At 41.8% G+C, this 17,353-nt stretch overlaps 1 protein-coding gene across 1 annotated transcript in view; it reads left to right on the top strand.

Moving 5' to 3' along the window:
• Positions 1-17,353, top strand: part of LOC138596923 (cell adhesion molecule DSCAM-like) — a 124,800-nt gene that overhangs the window by 86,227 nt on the left and 21,220 nt on the right. The window contains exons 9-14 of the mRNA XM_069668401.1: positions 468-746; positions 2,209-2,328; positions 3,625-3,804; positions 15,826-16,022; positions 16,375-16,471; positions 16,578-16,706. Coding sequence (XP_069524502.1) covers positions 468-746; positions 2,209-2,328; positions 3,625-3,804; positions 15,826-16,022; positions 16,375-16,471; positions 16,578-16,706 — 1,002 coding nt within the window. The remainder of the gene's footprint in view (positions 1-467; positions 747-2,208; positions 2,329-3,624; positions 3,805-15,825; positions 16,023-16,374; positions 16,472-16,577; positions 16,707-17,353) is intronic.

Raw genomic sequence — 17,353 nt, 5'->3', positions numbered from 1 at the left:
GGCTGCTTAGCATTCCAGCGCTGCCGAGAGGGAATCCCCAGGAGCCTATTATGCCTATTTTGTTGTGAATTAAATAAGCGCTGAAGTGCCGCTTATTCCAATGTTATTTTAAATCATTAATTTTCCAAAGCATCTGGTTCTCACGATGGCTACAGTGTCCCCAGAGAGCAAAAGAGTGAGAGAGAATGTTATATTCATGTTGTTTGAGAGAAAATTCAGCCGCTCTGCCTGCAGAGAGGTAATAAAATATTTCTCTCATTCATGCAGAATCACAGCCTGATGTTTGGGCGTGAGGTGATTAAGTGACAAATGACAAGCTGAGGGAGTGATTTATAAAGTGGCTCAGCCCTGACATATACATTAACCTGTAGTCTTTTTTATGTGCATGAATGGTGATGGATTTGCTGCTGTTGAACCTTGATTACAGGCGTATAACCCCCAAATTAATTTCCATATCTCTTCTCCAGTTCCACCTACCATCCACCCATTCGAGTTCCCTCGGTTTTCCATCGGCCAGCGAGTTTTCATCCCCTGCGTGGTCATGTCCGGCGACCAGCCCGTCTTCATCACCTGGCAGAAGGACGGCAGACCAATCCCGGCCAGCCTGGGCGTCACCATAGACAACATCGACTTCACCAGCTCCTTGCGAATCTCCAACCTCACACTCATGCACAACGGCAACTACACCTGCATCGCACGCAACCAGGCCGCCGCTGTGGAGCATCAGAGTCAGCTCATCGTCAGAGGTGAGGAGGGGGAGATTTGGCTGAGAAAAGAAGAGTACAGGTGATAAAGTGAAGAAAAGGATAAGAGAAGAGGCATGATTTCACTCTTGTATGAGGTCATTTGCAGGGACAAACAGTATGGAAAGAATGGAACGTCATTTGAATTAATTTGCAGGTTGGGAAATTTAGGAAAAAAAGAGTTTGTGTTTCCAGACTATTTCCCATATTCAGTTTTTTAAACTATAGGATTCAAATTAGCAATAGCAAGCTTGATGTTGTTAAAAGCAAGACAAGAATTTGTGTGTGACTGAACGCACACTCATACACAGTGCTATTTTTACACCTGTACATCTGAGCATGCAAAACAGCTCTGTTCTTAGTGTCTTATAATTCCACCACATCAAACTAATTACTAAAACTGGGCACAGTCTTTGACTTAAATGTATACCTGAATAGATAGACAGCAGTTATTGGTTAGTTTACTTCCTCTTAGAGCAGAGATGTTTTAATTAAGTCATATCACACGGGAGGTGATTATTTTTTACTCCACTAACTCAACTAGTTCCACAACTTTGTAACTGGACTTTTGTTGCCAAGCAACCCAAACATCCTCCTGCCCTCTGTGTCTCCAGGTCACCACAGATCAGCTGGTTTTATCATGTACATTTATCTGTTTGTTTTAATTGATCATCAACCAGTGAGATCAGAGTCTGCTGTGTGATTCAGAGGTACCAGCTTGATCAAAATATGTTAATTAACAGTATTCTGAACACCTGGCTGAGGCGGAGTGATACACAGAGTGAAAAGTGATGATGTTCTCTATATCAGCACTCAAGGAATGCCTCTTGTCCGATCAGATAACTTGGTCTGTATTAACTGTTGAATAAGCTTTCTTTGTAGGAGTGAGGACTGAACAGCAAGGAACGGGTTGATTAAAATTTACTAGGTCTGTCTTTACAATCCCAAACATAAATCCTTGTTGGCTAAGGATTATGAATAGGAAAACAACCATATATTTTACATAAAATACAATAAGCATCTAGTTATTTGTACCCTGACTTCAAATAGAGTCTAAAAAAATTTACAGAGAAGTCTGGAAATTTAACTTTGGAAAAGTCTGGAATTTTGAAATGGAAAATGTGGAGAAACCCGGCATTTAGCACAAAAGATTCAGGGAGAAAACAGAGTGAATGCTGGCGAAAGATAAAAGATATTGGTAAATGGATGTACTTATATAGCGCTTTTCTAGTCTTTGCGACCACTCAAAGTGTCAGTACCAGACCTTTAAACGACTTAAAGTTGCTCTCCAAACTATCATCTTTAAGAAAATCTTTCTCCCTGAATACAATGAAAAACACGACAAAATAAATATTTTTGACTCCTCCAAATGAAGATTGGTAGATGAGAGACTTGTTTGAAAGCTGTAGATTTATGTTTTATGTTTAGAACAACAAGTGTAACCCAACAGCCTCTTGACTTGCAGTTCCTCCTAAATTCGTGGTGCAACCGAAGGACCAGGACGGCATCTATGGAAAAGCAGTGATACTGAACTGCTCCGCTCAAGGCTATCCTGTTCCTACCATCCAGTGGGAGTACTCTAAAGGTAAACACACAGCATGACACACGCATTAACATACATGTACACAGCACATACTCACATATTATATAAGTCACAACTGTCCATTCCTTCCAGGTTTGGTGTTTAAATTCGATAAGTTGCCTCCTCTCTTCTGACAAACACGCTGGATTGTTTGTTTCTTATCCTCCGGCGACCTTATTCTCTTCTGTGGATGCTCTTTTTACGAATGCCAACACAACAAACATAATGTCCACAGCCTTGAGGGTGAATGCATAATAACACCCACCTCAGGTCCAAACAGGCTCTGTGAGATGAAAAACAGGAGCAGTTCAAGGAAGAGCGTTTCATGTCTCTGGAAGCAGGACAGAGATGTTAGATTATGTAACTTCATCCTGGCTCCACACACGAACAGTGTTTCTTTAAAACAAACAGGATCAGTGTTGATATGAATATGCTTTCATAACAGTCAGTTATGACATTTCTTACTTATTTTCATAAGTGACCAAGCTGTGATTATTTCTGGTGTTTCATGAAGTGATGACAATGTTTGTGTGTATCCACAGTGTATTAAGCCGTTGACAGAGGTGTTATGCCTTTGGGTCGTCAATACATCCGATTCTTATGAATGTGATTTCTCTGGAACACCATGGGAGAATTTCTTCAAATTTGGCACAATCACGTGGGCTCAAGGATGAATTGATACAAATTTTGGTAGTCAAAGGTCAAAGGTCAAGGTCACAGTGACCTCTCAAAAATCATCTAATTTTGACACAATTTCACACATTATGCTGTTTTTTATTTAGTCCATTTAGTTATAAAACTTTAGTTTTCATTTTTTGATACAGCCAACATCACTCATTCTGTCTTAGTTTAAACCCCAACCACTCCTGGAGAAGAGCAGGATTGACTAAGGATATTATAATTAACCATAATTTTGACTTCTTAGGCAGAAGTTTGCCAACATGATCTTGTCTCATTCCAAACTTGTTCATCAATAATCCCTCACAATGTCTTTCTCCAAGACCTTTACCGAAGCCCATGTTTTAGGCCTTTTGTCATACGTATCTGATGATCGATGAACCAACCTTTTTATAGCAGACATGTTATAAGGTTTGAGTTGAAGTGATGAGGTCTGTGTTAGCTCTAAACCCTTGTACGTTTTTGTGAAGTGAATTAAATTCAAAAGTTTACTCCAAAACCTACCTGGACTGGGTTGAAGATCTTGAAGACTTTTGGCCTCTTAGATATCGACAAACAAATGTATAATTTCTTGTATTTTGGTCAAAGCCTGATCAACACCCTCTCCCTCGTCTCTGACAGGTGCCGGGGTCCCTCAGTTCAAACCCATCGCCCTCAACTCAGGCTTTAGGATCGAGGTGCTGGTCAATGGCTCTCTGTTCATCAAGCATGTGCTGGAAGAAGACAGCGGCTTCTACCTGTGTCGAGTCAGCAACGACGTGGGAGCTGATGTCAGCAAGTCCATGTATCTCAATGTCAAAAGTAAGTCTCATGGGAAACACAACTAAGAATGTTTTGTACAGTTTATCTGGTTGACTCACCTTTCTGCCGCTCAGTTCTCCAGGTAACATTAAGGTAAAGGTTAACTCTGAAGCTGAAAAGGTTAAATGAGTTGAACTGGACCGGGCGCCTGTGACAGTCAGGCCACCAGCAAGATGCCATCATGGTCGCTTGCTCTGTGCTTTCTGCCTGAATGAATCCCACGAAAGCAGCGCACAAAGCCACCGCCACACAACGCATCTCTTGGAGAAAGTACAGCATTTATCCGCTGTGTGGCCAAGGACTTAGCTCCCCTCCATTAAGCCCTGAATTCTGCATGCAGGCAGGAGCTGCCATGTGGAAAAGAGGGCTGAGGGATGAAGGGAAAGGGAGATGGAGATGGAGGAGGAATAGGTTATCCATGTTGATTCCACCCGTCCCATGTTTGATACATTTTTCTCTATTCCATCCCAAATAGTTTATTCTAACTTTAAAGACCCTTGTGTGCGGTATGCATGTATATGTATGTCCTTCACCTCATTCCTGACCAAGTTAAATTTGTTGAGGCCCCATTTCTGAGATATTACCCATCATGCTCGCTTGTGAAACACAGTTGTCGAAGTATTAACCAACTAGAGATCCTGACAGAAGTTATTGAGGTTTGTCCTTTACAAGCGCAGTCGTAACTTATGCAATGCAGAAATCCAGCAACATTCTTTTTCAATGATCAGAAGTGTGTTTTTAGAGGTATTACATTTTTAAAGTAGGAATACTGTCCTCTTCAGGTTGAAGAAGCACTTAATAAACCATGAGAGTCTAATACATGATTTAATTCACCCCAGCGTCGCAGAAAGAGAGCTGCTAAAAGCCGGGATTTGACCGTCTGCACACTTCCTCCGATGCACCAACAACACAGCGTCACAAATAATGTATATCTGAACTCCACAGAAACACACAAAGTCTGTGACTTTGAGCTTATGTTAGTGATTGTGGATTTGCATGTTTGTGTGTCTGCTGTGTCTGGGTGCTCATTTTGATCAGTCACTGCCGGATGAGGCTTATGCCCCCGTGGCTCTTATCAAGCCGGAGCAGAGCGCTCCCTGCTGAGAGTCTCACTGTCTGCCAGCCGCAGCCAAATAGGCTAAGGCTCCATCATGACCCGTCCTGTCTGACTGCAGCCTATCACGCATCCTCACAGGCGACATACATGCGGAGACACAGAGGCACAGAGTCTTACCGGTCCCTTAAGTCATATGAGTGTCATTTACTTTAAATCATCGAACATATCCCTTTTTTTAATAATGCAGAGGTTAAATTGTTCTAAAATTGTTGTTTTTCACTCTTGAAGTCATTTGTTTCTAAGCTGAAAAACAACTCTGCGTCTCTTCCATATATTAACATCGTAGATTGCATCATACTGTATATAGAGCATTAGGGCCAGGTATGAGGGAAAACAATGAGATACAGATTTAGCATTTTGAGAATAAGGAATATTGTCAAACTTTTAATAGTAGTGCAAGGCAAATGATTTTACTCACGTTTTAAGACATATAAAATGCTCTGCTTGAAATAATAAATTGTGATATGTTTTTTCTGCAAAATTACCTTGTAAAAATCCTCCCAAGGCATCTTCTCCTTCTGCCTCATTAAAAATTAATGAATCTGCATAGGCCCCGCCCACTATGCGCATTTCCAACTGCCCCCTCTGTCACGAAAACAAACACGTCGAAACTAAGCTAGCATGAAATGTAGTAATTAGTAGTGGTAAAGTTAACGTTAGTAGTCAGTAGTGAGTCTGCAAACGTTATGATGATGGTTACAGCTGGCTCGAGCATCGCCGAAGTGGTTGCCATAGGTTACACATAATGATATGCATAGCATCACCCCGTCCATTAACGGGATTGGCTCCTTAGGTTTGTGATGTCTCAAACCTGCCAATCTGAAAACGTGTTGTTCAGCCTGTCCTTGGTTAAAGGTTAAACACTGGATTTTCACTGGAGGGGGTCTTTAAGAAAGTCGAAATAGCATTTCAAGAAGTATTAACAGTTGGTCATGCAGAATTAGGCATTAATACATGCTTTATAATGACTAGAGCCAACATGATACAAATATGCATGCTAACGAGCAGCTAGTGTATGGTGATTATGTGTATGTGTTACTTATGTGTGTGTGCGTGTGTGTCAGCAGTCCCTCAGGTGCTCCTGAGGTGTCAGCCTGTTGTAGTGATTGTTGTTCTGTCCTGATTTGTTTCCTCGCTCTCTGTAGTAACCTGAGTCTTCCTGTGTGCCAGGGGAGAGCCACACCTCATCCTCCCCCATGTGTGTTAGTCAGTGTGTGTGTGTGTGTGTGTGTGTGTGTGTGTGTGTGTGTGTGTGTGTGTGTGTGTGTGTGTGTGTGTGCATGTGTTTGTGTGTGTGTGTGTGTAGGTGGTTGGGTGTGCGTGTGCATAAACAACAAACTCATTAACCCTTACAGCCTCTCCATGTGCTTTAAAGCTACACAGTTGAGTCTGTGCGGTCCAGTTTAGAGTCTGCGGCGGGTATTCTGGGTAACGTTGGTGGCTGTGATGTTGGGTACACTCTGTGCTGTTTTTATGTTGTTTATCCAGGCCAGCCTACACCACTCGAGCGGTGGCAGCTACTTAAGAGGCTTAGGAGCCAATTAGGGAGGCACACAAGCTGACGCACGCTGAAGTGCTCACGTGATGGATAGTATGATCTCCGCTGTGTATTATTGGCTGTCTGAGTGCAGCTTGATGTATCAGTAAACAAACAGAGGAAAATCAATAGACTCAATCAGAAACCCTGAGATGTATTGTGTGGACACATGCATGCTATCTGCTCATAAATGTGGCACAGGTGAGCAAACAGGCTCACAAAACGAAGGACATTTGCACACAAAGGCCTGCACACGTTAATGCAAAGAGAGAATGTAAAGGCAGAGATACAGCACAGCTCAGTGCGGCCATTACAAAAGAATAATGGGCTAGGCGGCTAATGCAGTGGTTCAGATAGATCCCACTCTGCCGGGCTATTGTGGTGGACTCCCCGGGAAATGAATTGCAGCTATTGTGATGTCCTAGCTTGGCACTTTCATTGTTATGAGTGTCTGTGCATAGGCTAATGTCTCGTCATAATACGCCATGCATCATCCTGCATGAACACCGCCGCTGCACTAACAGCGGGCAGAAATTGCCTGCACTCACTGCACCAAGTCGTGCATGCATGAGAGCGAGTAGATGTACTTGTGTTTATGTTTATTTTCCTCATCGTAATCAGTTTCTGTTGTGTCATGACACCAGCTGCAGATGGAGGCTTAAACAAATGGTTTTCATGCAATTTCCAGTCAAGCATCCCTACCTCCAAAACAGATGCAATTCAGTCAATTCATTACCAATCCACAGCGGATGCTATCAGAGTCAGTCAACAGCCACTCAATGTTTATCAGAGCCAATTAAGACCAATCAAGCCTATTAGACATCATAATGTCGGCAGACGCAGCGATGAGGGCCGAGCACTTAATGAGGCTTCACTGAACAGAAGTGGTAAACGGTCTTGTGGTCACTGAGCAGCACACCGTCCTTCACACAGCCAGAGAAGAGTCCCCTCTCCCTCTGATCTCAATTTCTTTCATCTTATTTACTCATCTGCATCCAAGCCCCCCCCCACCCCCACCTCTGCACCGACGCACGCCCAGTCTGCAGGCATACATTTGGTATCATGCTCCATGTCCAAGCCAATTGTGCAGCTAAGGGAATTATTTCAGTACATTGCATGCAGGCGGCCAGTGAACCAGTCATCTTTGTGCTACCGCCACGGAGCGCTTCCCTTCCCCCGCACCCACGCCGTCTCCTCCCCAGCGCCCACTTACAGTGTGCCTGCAGGGCAGGGAGCTATGCGCATCTCAGCTCGCCCTCTCCTGTCTGGCCCCCATTGAGCTGTGAGCCCTGTGGCTTACACTGGGCAGCCGAGCAGCCACTGACACTGTGTTGTGTTGACTAGCATCCCCAGTGCTCTCAACATGGGAGATACTGGGAGAGAAGAGAGCACAACAGGGTTTTTTAATTTATATAAAAACAATTACAAAAAAAATTACAAATATTTTTTGGTTATAAATTCGATGACTTTACAGATTTCAGACAGAAATCCAACTCACTGTAGGCCAAAGTAACAATGGCTGCCCTGATCTCTGCACTATTTTCTCCTTCTGATTGAAGATTTTGGGTCATCTGTTGACACGACATGTGATCTAATACAGTGAGGTGTGTAAATGTGCCTAAATGTTTAATTGGAACAGCTGTTTGACACTCACAAAAGAGATGAACACACGATACATCTGTCTTCCCCAGGGACGACCGTTCAGCAACAACTCCCTCAGCAGTATCTCTCTTTAGCGCGTGTTTTACCGGCTCTGAATGTGGATATCTGTCGTCAACATACATTTACAAGACCAGTAGGTACAAGTATCGAGGTTATATTCCGGTTAGCCAAACAACATTAAAACTCAACGAAGCAGAAATATAATAAATCCTTAAGAATTTACGCAAAGATGGAGAACGTGCACAAAAGAACGCAGCTATGAAGTAGACAGGTTCAGTGATTTACGTGGAGTATTTTTTCATGTGATCGGTTAAAAGCCCAACAAAGGTCAATAGCTGAAAATGGCAAAAGCTAAAAACTCTTTGTGCAACACATCAGTTTCATTCTGTGTTGGAACTTTGTTAAATTGCATCGTCTCTATTTAAACAAATAAACAATAAATTAAAACTAAAACTAAAAAAGAAAAGCTGTTAAAACCCCCCTGCAACGTCAGTTTTTACCTGGTCATTGTAATATAGCTTTAAACTGTTAATAACCTAAATCGATGCCTCATTTAAACATAGCCAAAGTTAGTAGCAGCATTAAAGATAATAAAGATTAAAAAAAAACATTGCAGTCAGACAAGCTTATAGTCACAATAGCTCATCAGGTGTAACAGGGAATCTACACAGGTAACGTATTTCAAGCGTTCATTTGACACACGTGTGCCGGGACAGAACCGCTCCAATGTTATTCAATGCTGTAATCTCCACCAGCCGTGTATGCTGCTCCGTTCGTTTTAGCATTAAGTCTATGCCATGTTGATACAAGCCCACAACCAAGGAACCCATGTTAAATGATGTGATCTCTTCATTTTGGCCAACTTCGAGATCATCAGCGAGATGAGCAGGCAAAGAGCAACATCAACATCTGGATGTAACTATCCTATTAATTCATTCTCATTTGATTCGACATCCTACAGAAATACAGAATTTATGCACAGTTAAGAAATAAGTCTACTGTACAAGTCGGTTTCAAAGTTGCACACTTTTTGGCGTCACTGCCACCCCTCTTTATAGCCAGGAATCACAACTATCTTTGTCTTACTTTGAGACTCATCTTTGCTGTAGTCGCAGTCGGTGTAGATTTGCAAAATAGCTGCTGCCGTGACGCTCACGTGTCCCGCACGTTTGTCTGACGCTACAGTGTCGGTGTAGATTCCCAGTTAAAGAAAATAGTGCTACCCCAGACAAATGATTACTTAATTAACAAAAATCCAAGATGCACATCACATTAACTTAAATAAAAAGTTAAATCTCACAGAACCTAATTTGTGGACTTATTCATCATCAGACATTTTTGTTTCTTACAGCTTTATCGTTAAGTTCTTTTGTTACTAACAATCAGATGATGCTGAAATAATATAATCCTTCCCCTCACCTCTCACGTCTCATTGAACACTCTGAGGTGGTCTCCCTGCTTCCTTTCTTTGACCACACATGAATACCCCCACACTGAAGTAGCTGCTCTGCTATTATTATGTGTTATTATAATCCTCCTGACTCCCTCTCCATTTGGCTAACTCTGTTTTCCACATCACTAACACCAGCAGTCAGAAACATTTCCTGTTTGTAGCCCTCTTTTATTTTTGCCCTGCATTGCGACATTCAGGGCGTGATTGTGTAATAATCATCACACTCCTGTGAAAATCAATGGCAGGTCCATGTTTCTATTCCTGGCTACTAGAAATGGCCCTTTTTCTAAGAGTAGTGACTGAGGGAGAGAGAGGAGAGGAGAGGGAGGAGGGAGGAGAGGAGAGACTGTCCGATGCTGGTTGGCATGGTAACCTGGCCAGGTGAAAGGGAGCCTGGGAGAAGGGAGGGAGGGAGAGAGGGGGGGCTTTTGTCTCACGGGAGCAGCCTATCAGCAGCCAGCCTATCCCCCACAATCCCCTGCAGGCTTAAGCGTATCATCACTGCCCTCTGGGTTGCTGTGGAGGAACAGGGCTCTCCTCACCTCCACATAAAACACACACTCTGCTGAGCAGTAAACACACGCTACACAACGTTATGTCTCTGTGTTTCAATAACTGCAATGCTGATGTTTGCTTTATTTTTTAACAAATATAAGCTGCACACACAGAACCTGCATTGTAGGAATAATCTACTTTCCTGTTTCTGAAGAGGAGCGTTTGTGTTTAAAGAACAGCGGACACTATTTAATCATCTATTTGTGCTTTCTTAAATTAAGGATGTCAACATGTAGTTTAAACAGGCTTTTACCACACATGCATATAGTGAAGTGACCATACCACACCTATCATCACACAGGGGTTATGATACAGAATCAAGAGATATATTGCGATAATGTTAGCGAGGCTAACTGTCATAATATGAGGAAAACACCAACATGTGCAAAATCAGATATTAAAAAGTAAACTGGGGCGGTTATGTCTAAGAGGTAGAGTCGGTTTTCCCCAATCGGAAGTTTGGCGGTTCGATACCCAGCTCCTCCAGTCTACATGCCGCAGTATCCTTTGGCAAGATCCAGATACCTAACTCAGAAATGCTCCCAAAGGCATCGCCTGTAGTGCGTGAATGTGAGCACATGATTGGCTGATTAGTGACCTTGCATGAAACAACATTAATGTATAAATGTGTGTATGGAAGGGTGAATGCTGACATGTAGTGTAAAGCTCTTTGAGTACACTGTTATATGCAATCAATACAGGCGTTTTTTATGTAATGGAGATGCGGGGTCTCCTGTTGCATTTATATTTATTACTTGTCACTATAACATCAAAAAAGCACTACATTCGTCTGAGCAAAGTGATAAACGTTTCCCTATATCAGTAAAAAAAATGTAATCTTTGCATGTACAAAATAAGTTAGTTAGTAGACATAATCAAGTGTATCGCTCTTTTTTGTACCGCTATACTCTAAGGGCCTGTGTCCACTCGCAGCGTTTTTTGCTCTGGCAGCACCTATTTTCTAAACAAAACCAGTGCAGTTCAGCGTCCTCAGTTGAAAATAGTTCAACTTTTGGAACACCAATGTCACTTCTCCCTCACTGACCAATCAAAATCAAGAAGGGGCGGGACTTCAGATATCAACTTTGTCGACAACTACGGCAGAGGAGACGCTAACCCTCTTGTTTTTTCCACCTCTAGAGCTGCTGCTAACGCTAGGACATGATTCCTTTACATTGTTTTTATGTTTTCTTAGTAAAACGTCCTTAAATAAAAGCAAATATTCAGCTTACAGAGCGATTTCTTAACGGTCACTACCGACACCCCCATGTGAGAAACACAAAGTTATTAATAAAACAGAGAAATACAGCAAATACTGATTTGAGCGGTAAAATTAACCAGAGGTGGTTCAAACGGACTCATATTGATACTATAAAATAAGATTAAACCAGTTTCTCGTGTCAGACAGCTGCTCTGTGTTCTTGCTGTGTGTTGTGTTCAAGGCTAAATTAGACATCAAGGGAGCTGATGCCTAATGAGACAGGGGACTCCCTTCTTCATCCTTCACCTCCTCTCTTTCTCCTCTCTTGTCTTCTCCTCCCCTCTTCACCCCTCCCTGCAGTACTGTTCCCATAATTCCACTGGATATTAAAGAAATACATCAACACAACAATTACAGGGACACAGTGTGCGCCTCAGGGCTGGCTCAGCTGCACACACACACACACACACTTTTGTACACACATGCATTTACATAGACACAAGCTGATGCTTGTACAAACACAGTCAGACAAACAAATTGCATGTGTCTGTTCTCTGAGGCCTCGTCATGTTGCACACACACTGTTACTATTGTTGTGCGTTTGTTTGCTTTTTTACAGCTTTCAGAAAAGTCTTCTTTGTCGAGTCAGGATTATGCGAAATTAAATATATCCCTTTTTCTGTCCTTCAATCTACAGACACGTTTGATTTTTTTTCCCTCTTCTCCCACCATTTCATATATTTACTTGAGTCTTTGAACACAACGCTCTGGTGCTGTGTTTCAATCAATATATGAATGTAATTTAGCATCTAAAGAGCTGAACATGGGCGTGTCTAGCAGCTAGAGCCACAGCTTTGAGATCAAAAGCAATCCCACAAAACCCCCCCACACAAAGGAAACCTCCTCTGATTAGTCGACTAAAGTTTGGTTCACATTTCCACCACCTGCTTTCATGCTCAGACTCTCCTTTTGCTATTGTTTTTCCCAGTATAACTTTTACCCTAATATCCACTGGGGCGTACCTAAAAGATGAAGAGGACTTTTTTATCGCGTAAGAGGGAGTGCTGTTGTACTGTATATCAGCACGGCCAAGGTTCGGTCCTGAGAATGAGGCTGCAGGCTATTTTCCTGCACTCTTGCTTTTTTGTGTTTGTCGATACATCACAGTTCATAGTTTCATTCCATTACAATCCTGCAACGACCCTTTGTTGTCATATTAAACAGTGTTAAGAACACCTGAGGCGGAGGAGTGATACATACAGTTAAAAGTCCCAGCGCAGCTGTACTCAATATCAGCACTCATGGAATGCCTCTCGTTATATCTTTATTTGTTGTCACTGACTTCCTGTATATTTTTCTGTTTCTGATTTAATAAGCACTTTTTTAAAATATCAGGTTCACCCAGTTAGAAACACCCGATTCACATGAGAGGGAGTGATATTCAGTACGTCACAACCTCGAGTGTGATATTATATAAATAGTAGTAAACAATAACCGTCAACAACAGATTATTTTTTGCTCAACCAGCTCAACTAGTTCCAGAACTTAACTGAAATTGGGCAAGCAACCCAAACATCCTCCTGCTCTCTGTGTCTCCAGGTTACCACATATCATCTTTATCATGTACATTTATCTGTTTGTTTTAATTAATCATCAACCAGTGAGAAAAGAGTCTGCTGTGTGATTCATAGGTAACGTTAATAAACAGCATTCAGAACACCTGGCTGAGGCGGAGTGATACACAGAGTGAAAGGTCTCAGTGATGTTGTTCTCTATATTAACACTCATGGAATGCCTCTCAACTAACTGTTGTATAAGCTTCTTTTCATAGATGGCACTTGCATTTACAGTTTATGTTTGCCTATGGTCCTTATTTTACGCATCACACTATCAGGATTGACAGTTTTTTTTACACAATTTAATTTTACACAATATGCAAATTAACTGCAACTGTCCTAAGCTAATAATAATCTTTTTTATTCAGATGACATGAATAACATAATGTTTTTAAATGAATACGTTGTTGTCATGTTGTTTCTTACAGTAGTTTATCTTCCGGGTCCTCAGCAGCTCCCCTTGGTAGTCCTTGTTTGTTCAGTATGTTGGCAGGATGACAGTTAATATACATCATAAACTTTTTTGGGCAAAGGAAATCTATGATCACATGACTCATTTCTAAATATATTCTTATACAAACATCATTTTATTGCCAGTATTATTCTTTGACTGCATCAGTGCAGAACTATATAAGCAATGATACTATAAATTGTGCTATTTAACACAAATGTACTGTAGCTTTAAATCACTCAATGATTTTTTTCTACCTGTGCAGACCCTGAACACCCCACAGCAGGCAGAGCTGAGTCAATATTCTCACTGCCTGTGATTTGTCACCCTGCACGGTATCCCTCTCTGCCAGGGTGTCGACAACATTGCCCTGCGCCACCTCTGAGCCACTTACGCTGCAAAATGAAAGTAGCTGTGCGCTAAAACGATAACGTTTTAAATAAAGCCCGAGCTGTTAGGTTTCCCCTCACTTTTCCAAATGTGCCTCACAAAAAATTCATACTTGTCATGCAAAATAAATCAGCGTTTTATTCCACAGCCGAGCCCCAAATGGCTACAGAGTGAATAAGAGATGAGGCTTAAATGTTTGCAACCTCTTGCCTGACACTTCCCATCACATCACCGAGGCCAGGCTTTGTGTGTGTGAGCGAGAGCGAGCACACATCCACGAGCTTGTGTGCGTACACGGGTGTGTGAGTGCATCTGGGAGCAGAGGGATGTTATACACTCTGCTGTAGGTGTAATGAGGCATGTATGTCGTTAGTGTGTTTAGTGTTGTGTCCTCAGAGTGTTGTTAGAGCATCACTGTACCATTAAGGACCCTCAGATACGAGATACACACCAAGCTTTCAACACAGTGTTAAAGGAAAGGTGTACACTCAGTTACAGGACATTAACTATGCAAGGAATACTTTGTATGGCTAATTAAAGCAAGTTTATGTTCCACTTCAGCTGCTCTTAAACACATCATAATGTTTTTATTTTATCTCCGAAATTACAGTTAATACCCCGTTTTGCTCCACCAGTAGTTTAACAGTCAAACTACTTCGTACAAAGGTAACACAGGTGGACAAAACATCATATTAGTTAAAGCCACAAGTCAGCCCTTTAATGGCTCAGCATACTTAATGCTTAGAGGAGGATTGCAGTATTTTTTTAACATGGGCCCTATTTTTGTTATTTTGCGTTCTGAATAACAGATGGGTTCAAAAATTTGGGAATTGCTCCATCAGATCGCTTCAGTGAGGAGCAGCGAGTCGGCTGCAATGTAATCCTTTGGGGCAAATGCGCCTGATCAAAGTCCATCAACTAATGCTCTTGTTTTTGCCACAGACGGGATCAGAATGTTATTTTAAGTGTCTGAAAACATCACAGAGAGGATCCCTACAGAGATACATATCCTTTAAATCTGAAGCAGCCGTTAGATCGCTCTCTTCAAATCCACCAGACTCCATAAACAAAAACAGGTATTTTACCTTGCAGAACATGCAAGTTGCTGATCTACCGTTGCCTCGCTGAGTTAGTTTGCATTGTTGTATGACTTTTGTGTTTCAAATAGTTAGCTCAGATTCAATTTAACACAATAACACAAACAAACTTACTGATCGAGGCAGCTACTATATACAGGCCTGTCGATAGAATATATAGTATACACATTATTTAAAAAACACTTGTAGAAAGGAGACAACAGCGCGACAGAGAGTGCAGATGTGCACATGGGGTGGATGGTTGTAGTATTTACAGTATTCACAGAGAGCACTGATTAACATTGGTTGCGATGATGACGTATAGATGGAAAACAGGGTGAATTTAAACTATGACAATAAATATTTAACATGCACAGTGGATTGTTGTCCTTCACATGCACAGCTGATTAGGTTATTGTACATGAACTGTTCCTGACACTCTGACTGACTGAGGAGTTCATCAGAGTAACTGCCTGCCTTTAGTTTAGACTCAGAATCACATTGCACAGTTTGTGGTAAAATGCTGAAAGCATGGACGATGCACAGTGAAAACAACCATAGTAACATGCTAGTCAATGCTTTTAGCATTTCACAGTGAAATAACCAACTGCTTAAAGGCTTTTTACTTCATGCTAGAAGAGTGCTTTGGCTTTTTTTCTCCTTTTGTGTATTTATGTTCCCCTCCAAAGAGCTTCTTCATCACTCTTTAATGAACTCCTGAGCACTCCAGACTCTGTTTTACTACGCTGCATTGTTGTAGCTCCAGCTAACAGCTTCTAGCTGCATTAAATGGTTGTAGTTTTTTGTTTTAATGCAAAATTCTCCATTTATTTATATCATACTGCTCACTTTGCTGCTCCATAGACACTGACTGGATGAAAAGGTTATCTGAAATAGAGGAATGGGTCTCAGATCATATCTGTCTGGAATATAAATCTAACAACATATCTTTTCTCTTCTCAGTCCCTGCCATGATCACATCGTACCCCAACACCACGCTGGCGACACAGGGCGAGGAGAAGAAGATGAGCTGCACAGCCCACGGTGAGAAACCCATCATGGTGCGCTGGGAGAAGGAGGAACGCATCATCAACCCCGAGACCAGCCGCTACGTGGTGTCTGTCAAGGAGGTGGGCGATGAAGTTATCTCCACCCTGCAGGTAAGAAGCTGTGCTACCTGAATGTGCCGCAACATACTCAACATAGGTTTTGTCTTCTCTTTACTGTTTTGCTTGGTTAAAAACAGGGTACTTTCACCCAGTCAGGACTATTTAATCCTTCTTTTTACACAGTTTGAGACACAAAAATAGCTCTTAGGTTGAACTGTTCACTACTCCTGTATACATAAGATATCACAAGAAGACATGTCGCCACTTTTGTAAGATACAAGTCTTAACATTGTGACTTCTTGAGGGGAGATCTTTCAGTAAAAGTTAACACGCTACATATTGGCAGCAATTATCTTTAACATCAGATCATCTCTACCTCCTCTCCTTCCTGTGCACCCATCAGATCATGCCCACAGTGAGGGAGGACTCCGGCTTCTTCTCCTGCCACGCCATCAACTCCTTCGGTGAAGACAGAGGAATCATACAGCTCACAGTGCAAGGTACAGCTTCACCTGTGTGAGCCGAGTGCTGTTGTTGAACTTTTTAACCCTCACAAATCTTTGGTTTAGTCGTACAGAAATAACAATATATTTGTGTACCTTGCAGAGCCCCCGGACCCCCCAGAGGTGGAGATCAGAGAGGTGAAGGACAGGACCATTGCTCTGCGTTGGACCATGGGTTTTGATGGCAACAGCCCAATCACAGGCTTCGATATTGAGAGCAAGAACAAATCAGGTAAGAGACAAAACATATTAATTCAGTAGTAGACAATATGATCTAGAGTCAGACAGACACCAATACCAATTTGAAATAGGAAAAAATACACAGATCACTGATATAGCAGCTGATATTTTGAATTATTGAGCCGGATTGAAAATAGACCTTTTCCTTGTGGATTGGGCAACAATCAATATGACCAATATATTGTCTTAAACAAAAAAAGATTTATTAAAGAATAATTAAAGAACATTAATACACACTGTCAGCCAATTGTATTACAGAAAACTGTCTGCTCAGAGCGCCTTGATGCCGTTGGTTTTGCATTAATCCTCTTCAGAAAAATGATTGGTGCAGACGTGTCTCAGTGTTACGCGTGGAGTGTTGATGTTTACATTCAGCAGAGCTAGCCACCGCTATCTAACACCATTATCACTTAATAGAACTGTAATTTACTGGTGACCACAACACTCTTTGTTTGAACAGTCGGGAAAAAAAAGCAAGCACCAACGGTGATATCTTCAGAAAAATGAAGTTTGATTTCAGTCTGTGATAACCGCTGCACTTTCTGACACAAACAGCTGACCTACGGTATGAAGGAAAACAATGTCCTCTAGTCTCCAACATGAAGGGCACTTCTTCGTTTCCATAATATTGTATTTTCT

This window comes from Semicossyphus pulcher, unplaced genomic scaffold, assembly GCF_022749685.1.
Source record: "Semicossyphus pulcher isolate SPU_LCO1_2020_fin unplaced genomic scaffold, fSemPul1.0.p SCAF_10, whole genome shotgun sequence".
Lineage (NCBI taxonomy): Eukaryota > Metazoa > Chordata > Actinopteri > Labriformes > Labridae > Semicossyphus > Semicossyphus pulcher.
This window is presented reverse-complemented; position numbering and strand designations above follow the sequence as displayed.